At 43.6% G+C, this 19229-nt stretch overlaps 1 protein-coding gene across 1 annotated transcript in view; it reads right to left on the bottom strand.

The window, feature by feature from the left end:
- The window catches only part of PMFBP1 (polyamine modulated factor 1 binding protein 1), a 40630-nt gene that overhangs the window by 9454 nt on the left and 11947 nt on the right, over positions 1 to 19229 (bottom strand). Inside the window, exons 4-14 of the mRNA XM_073225763.1 lie at positions 18298 to 18540; positions 15063 to 15284; positions 12931 to 13101; positions 12007 to 12117; positions 9434 to 9560; positions 9196 to 9353; positions 7541 to 7781; positions 5056 to 5245; positions 4465 to 4618; positions 3708 to 3875; positions 3376 to 3513 (exon numbers count right to left, since the gene is read on the bottom strand). Coding sequence (XP_073081864.1) covers positions 3376 to 3513; positions 3708 to 3875; positions 4465 to 4618; positions 5056 to 5245; positions 7541 to 7781; positions 9196 to 9353; positions 9434 to 9560; positions 12007 to 12117; positions 12931 to 13101; positions 15063 to 15284; positions 18298 to 18540 — 1923 coding nt within the window. The remainder of the gene's footprint in view (positions 1 to 3375; positions 3514 to 3707; positions 3876 to 4464; positions 4619 to 5055; positions 5246 to 7540; positions 7782 to 9195; positions 9354 to 9433; positions 9561 to 12006; positions 12118 to 12930; positions 13102 to 15062; positions 15285 to 18297; positions 18541 to 19229) is intronic.

Here is a 19229-nt window from a genome sequence, read left to right as displayed (position 1 = left end):
AGGTGCTCAGTAAATATTAAATTCTTTTTTTCTGACAATGAAATATAGCACTGGGCATTGTTTGGAATTGGGAATGCATTGGACACATAGTTCTGGCAGAAGTGTGTTTGAAAACTGAAGCCTGTGTCTTAAACTTAGTGCATACACATCATGTAGTTAAAAGGAATTAAGATCTGGAGTTAGAGGATCTAGATAAAGTAATGACTGTTCTGTCATTTACTTAATCTCTGTGAGCCTCAGTTTCCTCTTCTGCAAATTGAGATACTTTCAATTGTTTTACAGAGTTTTTGTGAAGATCAAATGAGATTATGCATGTAAAAAGGGCTTCAGGTATAATCACTGTATAGCTGTGAGTTATGATCATGAACATGCTAAGTGATTAGCCATCTTATTGTATACTCTAAGTATAGCACAGAGGTCTACTTCTAAGTCTGGAAGCATGAGGGAGACCTTAGAAATTCACAGGCCTGACTTCTTCTCTTTGGTATTTAGTACACCTGCATCCTCCAGGTGGATATACACACAGAAACACAATCTTTTGGGTTTTCTTTTGCCCAGTGCTTGAAGTTTATTACTTTTTCAGATGGAATTTTTAGTATCTTTGACCCTAGAAATTAGTGAGATGAGAAGTGTTAGATTGTACTTATGACCCTATGTTTACACGCTGTGGGAGTGAAACTGTTCCTAAAGCCAGGATAGTTTTGCCTTCTAGAAATAGAAGTGCATCTTTTCTGGGGACTTCTGAAAAACAAGGAGCCAACTGGGTCTGCCCAGTAACCCAGGGGAGTCACTGGAGAAATTACAATTGGCTGTAAACTCTTGATAATTGGTGGCCTGATAAATGTTATCTTAGAGGTGAAAGACTAAAAAGAAGAGTGGTGAAAAAAAAAATCACAGTGATGCTAGACGCTGAAATGGAAGCTTTATTTTAGATTTCTCTAACATGAGTGGTTTAGATTGGAGAAAGATACTAAAAACCTATATATCTATATATTCATATGTAAATTAAAGAATCGAGTAGTTTTAATAAAAGGTCTCATAAAGATCTACTCTTTCTCTTGCCAAAGGCATTAGGCATAGATGGCTTTATAGGTGAGTGCCACTGAGTCATCCTTGATCCCTTGCTTGCTCTCGTATTCATTCTATCAGTTAGTCTGGTCAGTTCTACTGCCAAAACACATCCTGTCTTTGCTAGCTTCTCCCTCCACTTACATTACTCTAGCTTGGATAGTAATAGCCTCCTAACTGGTTTCCTCACTTCCAAACCTACCCTTCTTCCCAATTCACTTCACATATTATTCAAAGTTATATTTTGAAAAACTTAAATGAGAACAAATTACCTTCCTGCCATTTTGAGGAAATCTCATCAATGTCTTTCCATTGATCTTAGAATAAAAACCAAATTTCTTAACGGAGGCCACAATGTCTTCCATTACCTATTTTTCTACTCTCTTCTTATACCAATATCCTCCTTCATTACTATCCTTCAGTCATACAGGCCACATCTCACTTCTTAGCACATTCCAAGTATTTTATTAAAAGAATACAGTCAGTCCTCATACTAGGAATGCAAAGGTGAGCCAAATGAGAATCAATTAATTAATTTTATTTACCCCATTATAGGGAACATCATACTGAAACAGATGGATTCCATTAATGCTAAAAGCAAGAAAAGAATGCTACTGTTATACGCCACACTGTAGGTACTGTCCAATGCAATAAGGCAAGAAAAATGAAATAATAAATATTACAAAGGTTTAGAAAATTATTTCTCACTAACAATATAACCATCTACCTAGACAATCCATGAGAAGTATCTGAAAAACTATTATTGTTTGTGAGTTCAATAAGATATTCAAATATAGTGTAAATAAATAAAAATAGATCAGCTTTCTTATTAACAGTAATTATAGTGGAAAAATGTCCTAGAATCAAAGAAATAGAAAGGATCTCAATATATATTGCCTTGACTACAGATGGGAACTTTCAAAATTGAGCTGTGGAGTATTGATAAAAGGAAATGCATTTTAGGATGCAAAACTAAGCTTCTTTCTAATGGCTGTTTCAATGGATTCAATAAGCCTGCTATATGTGGGGTATGCTTTTAAAAGGTTGAACATGCTTACACAAACACAAAACCATCTAGCTTCCTGATTCCCATCAAAGGAATTCTGAAATTAGTGCTTTTACCTCTACAGTTATATGGCTCTTTTTTTTGGGCAAATGCAATAACAGGGCCTATATTAAATACTTAGGTAGTACCCTTTATATTCAGAGAGGTTCCTTAGGGATCTGAGTGACTCAGACCTTAACTCTGAATCATATCAAAAGGGAGATTTATATCTCTGGAGGACAAAATTCCAGAAAGGTCAGTTTTGAGACTAATATGGTAGCCACTAAACACATGAAGCTATTTACATTTAAATCTGGCTAAAATTAGTTAATATTAAAATTAAAAGTTCAACTCCTTAGTCATACTAAACCATGTTCCAAGCACTCAACAGCCACATGGGGCTAGTGGATGTAGTATTAGACAGCTCTAACATAGAACTTTTCCATCATTGCAGAAAGTTCTACTGGGCAGTGCTGTTCTTAGATGAGTCATAATATTTTAAGGTTAGCTTTTTGTTTCTTTTTAAATTATGAAGGAATCCAGACTATATACTGTCTCACTTGTAACCCAAGAGACCACCTATTGAGATGCTGTATTTGTTTATTGCTCAGATAGATGGAATGCATTCTGCTGGGGAGAGATTCATGATGAAGAGGAAAGAGACGAGGTGTTAGAATCAGATGATCCAGATTCAAACACTGGTCCATCTCATCACTTACCCATTAGTCACTTTGAGCCTTAGCTCTGTAAACTGAGGATCCTACCAATGTACTTTTTGTTGGGAGTGAAGCATGTAAAGGACATAAGTAGATAGTCAATAAATGATTGAATTTAAGCACAGTGAACTTATGCTAGATGCCAGTTACTCCTTTTTGTCATCTTTGTGTAATAAAAAATACCAGTCTCCCTTCCCATCCCCTTTTGGTGCTTTAGGACGACTTTCAGAAGTATTCTCTAGCAAATTGCCCCAGACAATGCACTCACTCAATGTGATGTAAAATGCAACACTGGAAGACTTGATACCAAAACCCAGATATTTTGGAAACTCCACCAGGTATTAAATATGACCTTCCACATGTGGAAGAAACATTTCTTTGGCTGAGCAATGGGTTACCCCACTTGGAGGAGAGAAGTGGAGCTGCAGATGCCAGAGGATAAACATGGGCTGGGCAGTTGGCTGCAGTTCTGAAACAGGTGCCAACTTCAGGTCAGAGGCCACAGGGCTTAAGATTCTCACTCCCTTGGGGTTTCTGTCTACTCACCTTATTATTTAGTTCTTGAATGACTTGCTGGGAGGTGTTGTGTCTGGTGAGAGAGGAATCCAGTTGTGTAGAATATTGCTTTAACTGGACTTTCAGCTTCTCGTTTTCCTCTTCCAGATTTCTCAAATTCTCCTTTGACTGCCCCCCATTAAAGAACAAAGCCCAGAGAAGAGGCGTGACCTCTGGCACCTGCAGAAGGCTGCCCCCTGCCCCCCTAATCCCCCTGCTTAGCCCACTGGGTCACCGCTGCGCACCCACAGCCTCCCCGCTGGGCTCACGCCTGGCTCTGGGCTCACGCCCCTGCCTGACCCTTCCCGCAGTCTCGTTCTCACCAGCTTTTCTTTCCTTTTTCCTTCCTGCTGGAGCGCTTCAAGCTTTTCCTCCAGCAACTTCTCCTGTCCTTTGCACTTTTTCACCTGCTCCCGTTTCTCCTCCAGTGACCTTGTTACGTCCTTAAGTTCATCTTCCAGATGGCTTTTGGTGCAGGCTTGCTCCCTGTTCTGAGAAAATAAAAACTGGCCTGAAAGACAGGCTCAGACTGTACATTTTTTGTGAGTGTCGGGGGAATCATCCAGATAATTTTACACAGGGAATTGCTGAAATAAATATGGGGCAACTCTGTTTTTGCTTAGCATAGATTATGAAAAAGTTTCTTCTGATGTTCAGCAACATTTTTTCCTTTGTTCAGTTAGAGAAGCCAACTTATTTTATTCATTGATCCAGTTCCCAAAGCGTCAAGCTTCTCTCCTGTTGCTCACCAAATCTTTCCACATAAAAACCTCTTTGAGTAAAGTTTTAAAAGATCTTAGAAAAGCACAAAAGGAATAGCTCCGTGATCAAAGACTTTAAATTGACTGACAAGGATAACTTTTGAATCCTAGGAAAAAATGACACAGTCTTTCGCTTTTCAGCATAGCCCTTGGAAATGTTTATTGGGGGAGCTGGAGCTGACTGTTGGCTTAGCATTCTAACCCAAATTCTGGACAATTAGTCTGCCATGGATCGGTGGTGTTGTCTTCCCAAATAAGGCCTGGTATGTTTAACCTTACGGAGAGAAAATGCTTGAGCTGGTGCCTTGGCCCTCTTTACCTGGTGCTGAATGAGTTTTAAATGATCTAGCAGGTCATTCAGTTTTATATCCTGCTCAGCCACTGTCTTCTGAAGCTGCCTCTTTTCTTTGTCAGAATTTTCAAGCTTCCTGAGGGCCTCAGAGAGTTCTGATGTCAGTGCCTCTATCTGTTTCCTAAAGCAAAAGGGGAACAACAGGAGAGTCGATGTCTTGCCAATGGGTTTCAGCTCCCAGCAAGTTCACTGTGGATTCAGTGTAACCAAAGTAAATGACAATAAAACGTTCTTAGGGGTGAAAGGGTTTATTACCCGGCTTGTTCTCCGGGCGGTAGGTGGAGCACTAGCGTCTCTGCCTCCGCCCAGAGCACTGGGACGAGCTCTCCATATAGCGCAATAATAGCTTATTTGCCTAAAGGTGTGGAAGCAGTAGCCTAGCAACAGGCCAGTTACATCACCAGGTGGTTTAAGTTCAGTGAGGATCCTGGCCACAGGAACCCCAACTTCCCCGCAGTGGACTTCCGTGGGCGTTGGCGGAGGGAGCCGGCCACCTGGGGCTTGCTGGCCTGGGCTCGCCAGCGACAGAGCCTGTCTCTGTAGAGGAAGCTCTGGCACCTGCTGCGTGCGAGCTCCTCTCTGGCCATCAGGGAATCCTTCTGCAGCTTCCCGAGGTCTCTCTCTAGCTCCTGGGCGGTGTCTGTCCTCTGCTTCTCCAGGAAGAGGCAGCTTTGCAGTTTCCTCTGGGAATTCTCCAGGTCACTCTGTGCCAGGATGGCCTCCTCTTTATACTGAGCTAGTTGCTGAGCTGCAAAAGACAGGAGACAAGCCAGGGGCATGTCCCCGTGAGAAGGGATTATGTGTGAGGATCAGACTCTCAAGCAAGACCAGTTAAAAAGTCAGTTCCTTCCTTTTGAGACCTATTTCCATGTCCAATCTGTCCTCATTTTTCTCCATTTCATTAGGAGCTCTGTTAAATGATCTGTCTTCAACTGCTTCCCTGCCCCAGCCACGGGCTGCTTCTTGACTAAAATTAAGCAAATTGGTAGAAATTGCTCAGTATCTCTTGGGTGACTCATCCCATCATTAGAGACAAATCCTGACCCTCGCGGAGTTCAGAGTCTAGCACAGGGAACATCACCAGCCCACCTGCCTAGAGAACATGGGAATGTTAAACCCAGGCCGACTGTGAACTCAGCAAGGAAGGTCAGTGTGGGTAAGAACAGCTGGAGAAGGGCTTATGGAGGGACACGGTGCGTGGGAAGAGGACGGGAAGAGACTGGTGTCCCTGGCAAGGAGCACAGGGAGAAGCTCCCGGAGATCACGAGTGGGTGCCTGGATGAGAAGAGGCTCTGCAGGACTCTGAAAGCCCGAGAGAAATGTTCAGACTTAATTTAGTTCCTGAGTCGGTGCCTGACATGAAAGAAAGAGCGCCTTAGGCAAGCTGGAGTGGGTCGGGGCGGAGGAAGACCTCCTGCAGCGTCTTTTCCTCGCCTTGCCTCTCCTGGGTGTGAAGGGAAAAGCACCCAAATGAGTTGCTTCCTGGAGCTTCTTTGCGCCAAATACGGCCCCAGAGCGCATTGCTTCTACTTTCAGTCTTGCTCCTGTCCACTTTTTCTGCCTGGGAAACTGGAAGAAAGATGGTGTCATTACCTAAATAATGATGCACTTTGGAGGAAGAGAGGGGGATTTTTTTTTTTTTTTTGATAGGGAAGGGAAGACACTCAGCTTTGGGAATGTTGAATGCAAGGGGAAGGGAGGCGCCCAGATGGAGCTAGTCTCTAAAGATAAGAGCACAGGTGAGAAGAGTCAGGCCAGCCTCTAGGTGTGGGGTCATCTGCAGAGAAATGCAGCTACAGCGAAGCAAATCACTCACTGAAGAATGAGGGCAGAGGGAGGAGAGAAGGTGGAGGGCAAAGGGTTGGGGATGGACGGCCACTGTCAGGGCAGGAGGGCAAAGGGGCAACATGGCTGAGATCTGTGGAAGAACAAGGGACCTCTTGTGTCTCCAAAGCTAAGAAACAACTGTTGAGGGGTGAGAGGCCAAAGGCAGAGAGACACACAGAGGGTTAAAGGAGGGTCAGTGTGGGTAAAATGGAAGTTCCTGTGGCCGGGATCCCCACCTGACCCTAAACTACTTGATGCTGTAACTGGCCTGCTGCTAGGCTACTGCTTCCACACCCTAGGCAATGAGCTATTACTGACTGAGTCACTATATGAAGGGCTCTGCCCAGGGCTTTGGCTGGAGGCAGAGGTGGGTTATGGATCTGCAAACTGCTGGATGCAGACGTGATTCTAGGGCTTGGCCTACTGCTGTGAGAATAAAATGGGTATAAACCCTTTTTTACCCTAAGAATGTTCCATGGTCATTTCTAGGTCTCGCCAAATCCATGGTGAACTTGCCAGGGGCTGAAAACCTCAGGCAAGACAGTCAGGAAGGAAGGAATTTTCCCAAGTTGATGTATCACTCACATAACATAAAATTTACCCTTTGAAAGTGTACAGTTCAGTGGCTTCTGGCATACTTACAAAGGTGTGCAACCATCACCAATATCTAATTCCAGAACATTTTTATCACCCCCTTAAAGAAACCCCACATCCAAGGGCAAGAAGTCCTTGTGACCTCTGAGAAAGCCATTTCAGCAGAGGGGCCAGTTGCACAGAAGAGATTTGTATTTGGAGGCAAAGGGAAAAAAAAAATCAAAATGGAGAGAGAGTGTTAAAAACCAGGGAAGGAAGAGATGAATGCTGTGATGAAGGTCCTAGAGAAGATGGAGAGGAATGTGGTGCCAAACAGCAGAGTGCAGAGCCCTGTCCTCGCCACGGCGAGGGAAGGGTCTTCATGTGAGAAAGCAGTGGGCATGGGAGTTCACGGTTCACTTTCCCAGCTGAGCTCCTGCCACGTGGTGGAGGCTGCAGGGAGAAGGTGAGGCTGGGGAGGAGTGAAGGGCAGTCCTAACTGCTCTGCAGCGTGGGATCCTGAGATGGTTTGGAGCGAGAAGTTGGAGAAAGGGGAGGGAAGTGGCCCTTTGGAGAAAGAAGGGGGCTGCTCTTGTCCATTGGGTCAGAAGTGTGGTGGGCACAGCGCTTGCTAGGGGCTCACCAGCCAGCCTCTGCTGCTGTTTGGCATCTTGGAGACAGTCCTGCAGCTGCTGCAGCTCAGTTCGCATGGCTCCACACTCTGCCCTGCAGTCATTCCGCTTCGCCTCCTGAATGGTGAGTTCCAGTTCCGCTGCCATGCGTTGCTGCTTATCCAGCTCTACCTCTTTTTTCATGAGGGTGTCCTGAACCTGTGCCAGCTCCTTCTCTAGCTCGTGCAGCATTTCAGCCTTCTCTTGGAGGAGCTGAGGAAAACAAAGCAGTAATGCTGGTAAAGGCCTCAGCGGTTGCCAGGTGGAGTCGAGTCAGAGGTCTTGAGGCCTCTTCCAGCCCGTCCTCTGGCCTGGATATTGCAATAGCCTCCTACCTTTGCTCCCGGCCTCCCCTCAGGCTATTCTCAAGGCAGCAGTCAGAGGGAGGCCTGCAAAGGTGAGATTCAGATCTTGTTACGCATCTGCTTGAAACTCTTCACTGGCTCTGTCTCACTTAGAAAAAGGCCAAAGTCCTCACAAGGCCTCCTGCAATGCCTGTGATCTGGTCTCACCTCACCTCTGGCCACTCCCACCCTCTGCCCTCTGCTCCAGCTGGCCTCCTGGAGCACTCTAAGCAGAGTCACACCTGAGGGCTCTTGCACTTGCTACTCCCTCTGCCTGGAATATTCTTCCTCAAGACCTCTGCCTGGGTGGTTCGTTCACTCCATTCAAATCTCTGTCCAGAAGTCACTTTATCAAAGGGGCCTTCCCTGACCAACCTGTGTAAAACAGCCACCAAGTTGTTTTAGGAATTTATCAGTTCTTGACATTATATTATACATTAGTTTTGCTATCTGTTTATTGTCTGTCTTTCCCCACTAGAATGTAAGCTCCATGAAAGTAGAGTATATTGCATGTTATATTCTTAATGCCAAGAATGGTGCTTGGCATTTCATAGGAGCTCAAAAAGATCTGTTGAGTGAATTCATGAACAACTTGAAATTGCTTATGTAGACTCCTTGCTTCTTGTCACCATTTCTCCAAATAACTCCATTTTGACTGGTGGGTCACTTCTGGCCCTTGAAATGGGAGGTTTGAATGTGATCAGCCAGTCGATCAACCTCTGATAAAAGCTGAGACTTGGATAGTACAGACTACACAAGCTTGCCCTGCTTTCACAATCTTTCTGTCCTTGGTTCTATTTCTAGGCTTTTCCAGGACCTTGATTTATGTTGGTAACTACAAATCCTCTAGGGCACAGCTCCATTAATATTTTCAAACTGCCTGATTTACATATTCATAAGATGTTTGTAATAAAAAAAATTGAAATTCACATAATTTCTTAGCATTTCCTTCCACTCTCAAGCGTAAACAAGAGCATCAGAGAACAATGTAAGGCGTGTGTGTGTCCCGAACTATCTTGTGGGGTTGGGGAAAAACCTCTTTCTTCTGCAGTCAACATCTCTATGAAGGTCCCTGGCCTATGACAGTTTATTTATTATGCACTAAGAGAAATACCAAAGAGGTGCTCAGAATCGCCTCCGGGCCTGAAGAACACATAGTCTCATTGCTTCTATGTTGCTGCTCCCCAAGCAATCACGGTGCAGAACGCAGAAGCCCCTCCCGCCACGCTCTGGCCTCACGCCCGCCCTGTTGGCAGTTCCAGCCAGGGAGCTCCTCGCCCTACCTTGTCTTTCTTCAAACCAAGCTTCTGGGTCTCTGTGAACTCCGTCCGCAGCTCCTGCAGCCGCCGCTGCAGGATGGCCACCTCCTCATCCTTCCTCTCCACGTGGGCAGATGTCTCCTCCCGCAGCCCGTGCAGGTCCAGCTCCAGCTTCATCACGTCTGCAGCAGAATGAGACAGAGTGAGGAGCTCGGGCTTCCTGCCGCCTCTCCACTCCGCTGCACCCCAGCCTGCGGTCTACCCTTCATGATGCTTTTCTTCTGTTCGGACACAGCTTCCAGCTCCAGGCGCAAGTCCTTCACCAGGTTCTGGTAGTCCTCCACGTGCAGGCACTGGCTGTCTTTCTGCTCCTGCAAGCGCTTCAGTATCTGGGCAGACGGAAGGAGAGCGGGGCGGAATGAGGACGGTGGGGGGAAAATGCTTTTCCAGACGCCCAGTGTCCAGAATTGGCAGATCCCTGAGACAGAAGGTAGAGGGGTGGTTGCCAAGGGCTGGGAGTGGGAGGAGGGGGTGGGGGTGACTGCTCACACATCCGGGCTCTCTTTTTGGAGTGATGAAAATGTTCTGGAATCAGTGGTCATGGTTGCTCAGCTTTGTGAATGCATTAAAACCACTAAATTGTACACTTTAAATGGTGAAATTTATGGTATGTCAATTATATCTCAATTAAAATTATTTAGAAGAGAATAATTTTAAAAAAGGATATGTCAGCCTTATCATCATGCTCACACAGAATGAGCACAAAAGGAGCCACTCCCTTTCTCCCTGAAATAGTCCCTGGTCATGGATGGAGGACCTACTGTGTGACAGGCATGGTCCTAGGTGCTGGGGATGGTGGAGCAAAAAGCAGAGATACAAATCCTTGCCCCCTTGTCTCGGAGCTGACCTTCTAGTGGGACGAGAAAGACCAAGAGCATACATAACAAGCAGCGACTTGGAGAAAAGGTTCAGACTTGGTAAGTGCTATGGAAGAACAGCACAGCACAAGGGGGATGGAGGCACAGGGGGTGGGGGTGGGGGTGGATGTTGCAGTTTTAAATAGGATGGAGGGGGTGGCCTCCCTGGGAAAGTGCCTCTAAGCAGGCACTCGCTGGAGGTGTGGGAGTGAGCCGTGCTGTGGGTATCTGCAGTGGGGGTCTTGCCAGTGACCAGGCTCTGGGAGAGAGCCATATGGCGAGAGGGCAGCGAGGGGCAGAGAGAGGAGGAGCAGAAGAGCTGAGGAAGGCAGTGGGCGACCACATCGTGTGGGCTTGTGTTCCCTGGGCCACAGCTTTGGTCTCTCCCTGAAGGAGAGAATGGGCCACGGCTGAGAGAAGGCAGGGGCATGTGGCCAGAGAGGAGCAGTTAGTTGTCAGGGCTTCCAGGGATGCTGGGGAGAGACAGTCATGCGCCCTGAGAGCTGCCAGGGAAGGAGCCGGTGGCGTGAGGACAGTGGGACAGCTGGAGATAGGCAGGCATTCACCCTGTGACCCAGGAGTGGCCCTGCAGGGACTCGAAGGCCCCTCTATGCCAGGCCAGCTGAGGGGGCAGAGGGCTACTGGCATGGACTGTGAGCGGTTCTGTTCCCAATAGACTATCCAGGTCACAATAAAGGCATCATGTAGGATACATAAAATAGCAGGGAAAGGGGTGTTCTGTTTTTTGGGGGGAAGTCTGTATCATTTAAAAAAAAAAAGGAATTAGTGTTCTGTGGATATAAAGTTTCAGTTTTGCAAGATGAAGTTCTAGAGATCTGTTGCCCTACAATGTGAATATACTGAACATGACTGAACAATACACTTCAAAGTGGTTAAAATGGTAAATTTAATGTTATGTGTTTTTTTAACCACTATAAAAGAAATTAAGAGTAAGGGAGAAATAAAATGGTAAATTTAATGTTATGTGTTTTTCTAACCACTATAAAAGAAATTAAGAGTAAGGGAGAAATAAGGATGTTTTTCAGGTGCCTCACCACCCCCAAAAAATTGGAGTGTCATGAGACCCTGCCGTAGGTCAGGATGTGAATGACAAGGAACTGGCCTTTCAATGACACAGACTTCCCCAAAACACAGAACACACCTTTCCCTGCCATTTTATGAATCCTGTACAGATGTCCAAGGAGGAACTCCACAGTTCAATATTGATCCCTCATTCATTCAAACTTTCTGGCATCAGAAAATCCTGGCGAACGTCTGTTCTTGAGTCTCTAAAGTTCCTAAAGAGTCTCTGCTCCCCAACTAGAGGGCGCACTGGAGAGCTTGTATGTGTTGCTACTCTCTTTGCCTCCTGCCTTTGCTACTTCAGAATCGGCGGCCTGCCCTCAGTGGGGCCTCGTCTGGCTGGCTTTGCCTTGGACCTCAAGTTCAGGCATGACTCACTTAGGAGGGGACCTAACCTAGTAGGTCAAATCTTGCTTATTTGTTTCCATGGTTTAAATGCTCATTCACTATTGAATCAACTTTTGAGATGGCTTTGCATTTTGAAAACGCTGAGTTTTCAAAAAAGGTAGTGAATTTGAACTAATAATCTTCATGCATTTGTTACTTCTCAACTCCAACTAGAAACTAGAAAGCAGGAGGATTCCTTTTGAATCTAGTAAGCCAACTGTAGGAAGTGGATTAGAGGCAGGTCCAATTCCAAAATTCAATGCCAAAACCAAATGTCATCGGACACACTCAATGGGGCTCCGCATACATTATATATTATCCTTGTGACAGGGCCAACTGAAATAAAATATACATAAAAATATAAAAATAAAAAATAAGCAAGAAAACCCAGAATCAAACCCAACTTGGCCGGTCCCCACTAGGCACTAATGAGCAAGAGTTCTCACACCTTTTTGATGTCTTCACAGTCTTCTGAGGAGGTGGGAGGATGTCTGTGGGTCGCTGTGTAGGAAGCGAAGTTGGCTTGTAATTTTATCAAAGCCTCTTCCCGCTCCAGAACCTGCAAACCAGCAAAGCCCAGTAATGCTGGCAGATCAGAGTAATGTGCTCATACCGAGCACTATTTCTGTGGGGCACTCCTTTCTCACCCTAAGCCTGTTGCAGTATTATATACGTCACCGCACACTTCCTGTGGGGTTGGTACCGAGAAGAAATTATATTCTCAATCTCATGTCAAGGTTCAGGAAGGCACGGACAGTGGTTTGTCTGGAGTCAGTCAGTGTCCTCATTTCGGACTCCCTCCCTCCCTCTGTCTCTGTGCGATCCAGTTTATGAGTCAGAAGAAGGTTCTTTGGGGGCTGTGATGGAAAGATGTACTTACTCCGTCAGAGGACGGGATTCAAAGTTCAAGAATTAAAGAAGCAATTTTTTTATGAAGTGGTGAATATGTGTGTACTTTTTTTTGAAAATGAAAAAAATATGACATATTTGTTCTTGGTTGTTGAAAATAATTCAAATAAAACCCAAGCATCAAAAATGAAAAGTGGAATCTCCTCTCCACTTATTCCCTGCCCCCTCATTTTACTAAGGGGTGGGAGGCACTGTTTGCAGTTTACAGCATATACTTCTGTAGTATAATCAAAGACTTTAAAAATAAAAAACAAACTATATATAAGATTCTGCAACCTTTTCTCGAGAATATGCCACAAACATCCTTCCCTGCAGCCGTTACAGATTTGCTTGATCCTTTTCTTGGCTGCATATTGTTCCACAATACGGATATCTATAGGCGACTCTTAGTTTTTCCCTCCTTTCTTTACCTCTGGCTTTATTTTCTGTCTCTCAGGAAAATGTCCTAGAAGAAGACACTTACCAAAGCGTTACTGCAGGCTAGTTTATTTCGAAGTTCCTGGATTACATCATCCTGTTCAGAGACCTTTTGCCAGACTTCAGTCAGTCGTTTCAGGGTCACCTGGTGCTCTTGAGTCAGGCAGGGAGAAGTGTATATATGCACCTTTGAGTGATCTCCCTTGTTCTTGGGCTCCTGGGATATTTAAAAATAATGGGTTGATTTTGTTCATAATTGTTGCGTTAACTTCAGAATGCCATGAGCATGGAAAATCTCTAGACCTGTTTTCTAAAAGTTTATGTTCATTTATGTAAATCATAGCTTCCTGAACAAAAGAAAAAAATTGACAACTGCAAACACGTGTTAAAGTTCAAACAGCTCACAAGAGAATATACTGATGCATCTTCATTTTGATGTCCCATGACTGGAGTCCCCTCCTCTGTGACAAGTATGTGCTACCAGTTTTTTGGTATCCTTCCAGGGATATTTTATGCATATTTATATATGCATATATACATATGTATATACCTATGCAAATAAAAGTCTTCCACACATTTTTCTGTACATTGCATTTTCACTGGACAATTTATTTAGGATGCTTCTCATATTTTTTTGTAGATTTATCTAACTCTTCTTTTAAAATTAATTTCAAATCACACAAGTAATACATGTATATATATATATATATATATATATATACATATATATTTTCCCTCCTTTCTTTACCTCTGGCTTTATTTTCTTATATATATATTATATTATATAAAATATACAAAAACATATATATTATATAAAATATATGTATATATTTTCTTATATATATATATTATCTTTCTAAACCATTGTAATGTTACAGGCAAGTCAAATTTCTCTTTGACCCCCACTTCCAAGCCCGTACTTGCAGGGATGGCAATTAGTACATATCCTTCTAGAACTTTATCTACACACTTACATATATATAAATTCATCCATAGAATGAAGGTAATATTATGTTGTCTTTTTAAGACATAAAAATTGATTTTCTTCACTCAACAAGATGTCTTAGAAATTTGCCCATGTTACATGTGCTTATATTTTGTTCTTTTAAGTGTGTTTATCCAATCTCCTACTGATGGGAATATAGGCTGTTTCTAAGGTTGTTGTTCTAAGATGAAGCTGAAATGAATATTTTTGCACTTTAATCTTTGAGTACCCATTCTGTTATATGTGTAGCTTGAGTTCATATAAGTTATTATTATTGATAAAAGTGTAGACTGGTAGAAGTTTTTGATATTCTGTTTAGAAGTATCTTTAAACATTAAAGATAAACACACCCTTTGACCCAGCAATCCCACTTCAGGGAAACACTCCATAAAAGTAAGAATGTTCATTATAGCTTGTTTGTAATAGACAAACAGGTCAGTAGACGGTTCAGCCATACTGCAGAAAACAAGGTAGTAACTAAAAGGAACTGTCAAGATTTAAAAAGCAAGGTGTAGAACGACATTTATAAAATGAACCATTTTTCTAAAAGGAAAACACTAACCATTTATATATGTAACTGTATAGGAAAAGGTTGGGGAAGATTCCCAATACATTATTCAAGTGAGAGCAAAAGGGGAGGAGGGTGGGATGGAGGAGGCTGAAGGTGGATTTTCATATTCAATCCCCATAATTCTGTCTAGAGAGCCTGCATCACTGTATTACCAATGTAATATAAAAAAGCAATTAAACGAAAAACAAATTCAGGCATTTTGGCTCTTTTTTGCTATGTTTCATGTCTTCCTTCTGTTTGATCCTGAAGTTATGGTTTGCATGAGTCTCGTGACCTAAAAGAGCCACCTGCCAAACCCCATGAGAATGCAGAAAATTTGAGAGCTTACCTGGTAATACACTTTCTGCCTTATTTGAAATGCTGGCTCTTTATATTAAGGACCTCAAAATTCCTAAGGAGCTATATTAATGGAGATGCGAAGGCTGGAAGCTCAAAGCTGAGGCTCCAAAATCCCAGGGAAGGAATGACACATGGCTGCAGGTCTGGGCTCGGCTGGAGGGGGCTGTGACTGTCACAGGGACCACCTGGGAGCACTGTGGGCTCTTGTTTACAGCACAACGACTCCCACCTGGGGGCCCACCTGTTGGTGCTCCGGGCCTGAGTGGCCGGGTTCAAGTCCTACCTGACTGGTGATCACGTTGAGCTCCCCCTCCAGCATCTTCACCTGGCACTCCAGTAACTCAGTGTTGCTCAGAGAAGTCTGGTATTTACCCCTGTAGAGGTTTAAGCTCCTTTCTAGGGAGATGATCTTGTCCCCTGCCAAAGCAAGTTGCTCCTGTGCCAAACGGAGCTTCTCCCCTGCGTTCTCATTGTGATTTCCCATTTCCTCCTCATAGAGAATCACCTGTTGATGGGGGGAATGAAACCGCACTGAACCCATGGAAGCATCTGATGAGGAAAGGATGTGGCTTTAGGACCCCCAGCCGAAGAGTCTTGTATCTTAACTAGAAACCCAGATGCACAGAATAGACCCAACACAGATCTAAAAAGTGACAATATATATCAGAATATTAATGATTAGAAATAAAAAAAAGAGATTGTCCTCTTCAGATGGTAAACTTCTTAAAGGCACAGACCATTACCTGTTTATATATGTAACTGTATAGGAAAAGGCTGGGGAAGATTCCCAACATATTTTTCAAGTGAGGGCATAAGGGGTCTGTCTGGCATGTATGAGGAACTCAACAAAGACTTGTTAGTTGATCAAGAGGAATGAATTTGTTCATATAGCTCCATTTTTTAAAAGGCTTGCAATGCCAGTATTCTTTCTTCCCTAGGTATCCTCTAGAGGTCTAATTTAGAAAATGTAGAGCCCCTCGTGGCCACAGGTACATGTTAGCAAAGTTCCCTGGAGAGAGTGGGGGAGAATGAGCACAGTTCCTTTAGGATTTGCATGAGCCTTTTACATTCCTTTTTTTCCTAACCAATTAGTCAACCGACTGACAGATATTTATTGAACGTCATGAGCAATGTCTTGGGTGTATACCTAGAACGCATGGGGTCTCCCTCAAAGAGTTTACAAACTTCTACCTTTTTGGGAAGATACGATTTAAAATTAGCAAACAACTATATATTGTTGCATGTACTAAATTGTATGGCTTGTATTACGTGTATTGACGGAGTTAGTGGGAGGGTGGTTGAGGAAGGATTCATTTTGGTTGGAACAGTTCAGTGTAGAATTCGGATAGAACATCTTGTATTGGTTCAAGCTAATTATACTTGCTGCCTGGCATTTGAGATTCTTCTAAGAAAGGCTCCTTTAGTTTGAGGTATTTATTAGGCAAGCAGAAGAGGAAAGGGATATTTCATATTCAATTGTTTATAACAGAAGCTGACAGCAGCCCTCTCATATCCCCTTGGCCCTCACCATTCCTTTGCAGGCTAAACCCATCCCAACCACAGGCGTCTTTAACTCTGCCTGAGGGATGCACGGGCCCCAGGAGCCCACTCAAGCAGAAGAGTAAGACAGGTTACAAGTCCTGGGAGTTAATGTCTTCAGGTGCAGCCCTCACCAGTGACTGGGGTGGTTGGCCGGATCACGGAGCATGTTCTACGCTGTCTCCCAGAGTTCTCCGGAGGGACTGAACCCCAGTGCCCACAGCAGTGATATTAATAATGATTTTCTTTGTGGGCTTCCTGCCCTTCTTGGATTCACTTCCTCACTCTCTCACCACGCTTCCTAGGATCACCTTCTGAATTAACTACTTATCATCTCTTGTCTTAGGGTCTGCTGTTAGGAAACCCAACCTCAGACCAAAGTTCTATGCTTCTGTAAAACAAAGTATGGGATAACTTGGCAGAAGGCCTAAAGTGATTTTTCCAGTGCTTTCCTGTTTGGAATGTGTGTCAGTGACTGCTTCTTGCTAAAACCCACATCAATTTTCCTCTTCTTCCTTAATAAGAGATCCTTGATTTTATTTGGGACAGTGTGCACTTCACTAAGACACTACTTTTCTTAGGCTTCTTAGGAACTACCTGTGGCCATGTGACTAACTCTGTCTAATGATATGTAAGTGCAAGTGTGGATTTCTGGAAAGTGTCCTTAAGAGGGAGGAGTGTGCCTTTCTTTCCCCACCTGCTCCCTGCCCCCATCTTGATTATTTGGAACAAGAATGTGATGGTTGGAGCTCTGGCAACCACTTTAGGTCACCTAGAAAAGGAAGCCTTGAGCTGATGAGGGTGGAATCAAAGGTAGGACCCCAGGTACTTGATGACACATACATTTACCATAACAGTCCAAGGCCACCTATCTCTGACCTTCTTTCATATATCATAGAAATAAACTATCTTACTTAAGCCACTATTACTTTGAGGTTTTCTGTTATATTCAGCTGAACAGAACCCCAACTCATTTAGGCTGGACTCTTGTTTAAGTCATAATGAACCAGCCAGTTTTAATGTAGTCCTGCATTAGTTTATTAAATCATGGTTTATGCTCACAGGCTTTGTTCCAGATTATATTTTGTACAATAACCTTTCTTTATTCCTTTCCCTTTCAATCCTTTTCAGCAAATTCTCATTGACCATAATATTCCCTTAAGAAAAATTCTACATTCTTTAAGGCCCTTCATAAACGCCCTGGAGTTAGTCTTTAAACACCACCCCCTTCCAAGACAATCCTTGGAGTTTTATCTTTAAAGACAAAGGAAGAACATGCCAGGGTAGTCTGCCTGTCCCATCACTTAGAACCCACAGTTTCACTGCTGCCAGGGCCTCCACTGATCAACGGGTTTAAGTTCTACAGCTTTGGTCTTGGAGTTTACTTGGGATTCCACAAAGATGCTACTCTTTGGTCTAAAAAATATGACCCTGGGATATGCTTAGAAATGAATGTCCAGAATATAGTTAAAACTAAATCTACAGGATCTAAACAACTCCAGTCCAAAAAAGTGACCAATCCTGTGTTTTCAATGACTGGCTCAGACTCAATGTCTGGTTATCTTATCAACTGTGCAAGTGCCAGAAATTTATATATTATCAAAACCTGATTTTTCTAAAAATGGTTCTTTTAATGGCCCTTAGAGCTTTTTTATGACCCTCAGAGACTTAGAGTCTTTTGCATTTAAATTGCAATTGTAATGAGATGATGGACCTACACACATACACCCCCCCCACTACACACATGTACCACATACCCCACATGCATTAATACTGGAGTTCTCACTCAATTAGGCCATTCTGCTTAGTTCCCTCTACTCAGCTTCAAAAAGATCAAGAATTAAAGCTGAAACGTTGATAAAACCCACTCAAGATGTTGCAAAGCTCTCCTCCGTATAGGTTTATGTTTGCTTTCTGGTAGGGTTGGCCTGATTTCTGTAGGTACATAGGCACATGGTCCATAGTTTCTCTGTCTATACCTCATCTTGTTTCCGTTTGCAGTGACAGTGGAGAAGATCCAGGCCGGAAGCCTGCTTCTCTAGGACGGACTGATACTGCAGGAGAGAGCGGTAAGACGTCTGCAGCTCCTCCGTGTGGAGCTCCAGCTCTTGCTGAAGGGCCAGCAATTTTTTCTTGAGCTGTTGGAGTTGTCTCAGGCGACACTCTCTACTGGGCTCAAGCTCCATCGGCGACTCTTCAAATGCTGACACTTCTTTCTTGTTCTGCATGAGGTGGGATATACAGGAAAGGTTTTAGATGGTCACCAGGTGTGCCTTCGTCCTTTGATTTTTTTCATTTGTTCGACCATTCACATCCATTTACTTATTATTCTTTTATATATACATATATATTTATTTATTATCCACATTCTTTTATCTTTTCACCTACAGGACACTTAGGAAACATTTCACTGTATTCACAAGGAAATATCCCGTTGTATCTCACTCTGTAAGAAGGATTTAAAAGAAGGGAAACAACAATAATTCTTTCCTATGATTAGTTTTATCATTCCTGTTATTTAGATCAGAAGGAAAACATACTCAAAAGGACCTAGTGAATAGTATAAAGATAAATGAGATGATCTGCTAGTTTACCTTCACATACAAGGATTAACACAGTTCACCTGGAAGGTAAGAGGCTTTTGGTTATGGTTCTTGGACTACACTTGGTTATTAAAAATGCCCAGAAGAAAGGGCAAAGTCTTGGGTAGGCGCTTGTGGAAACAGCTTTCAGGAGTGCTGGGAAACTGCAGGCAGAGAGCGTGTTTCGGCGCCGCTTCTCAAAAGAAAAGGTGATCTTGCAGAAGCTGAGGGTGCGTGCATGTTCGTGTGTGTGCGTGTGGGTGTGAGAGAGAGATTTCTTCCTGCCAATCCACAGTCAACCTGAAATGCTGCTAGAACATCTTCCCTAG

Source organism: Manis javanica, chromosome 17 (genome assembly GCF_040802235.1).
Source record: "Manis javanica isolate MJ-LG chromosome 17, MJ_LKY, whole genome shotgun sequence".
NCBI lineage: Eukaryota > Metazoa > Chordata > Mammalia > Pholidota > Manidae > Manis > Manis javanica.
Note: the sequence above shows the minus strand (reverse complement) of the source record. Positions and strands in the feature narration are given on the sequence as shown.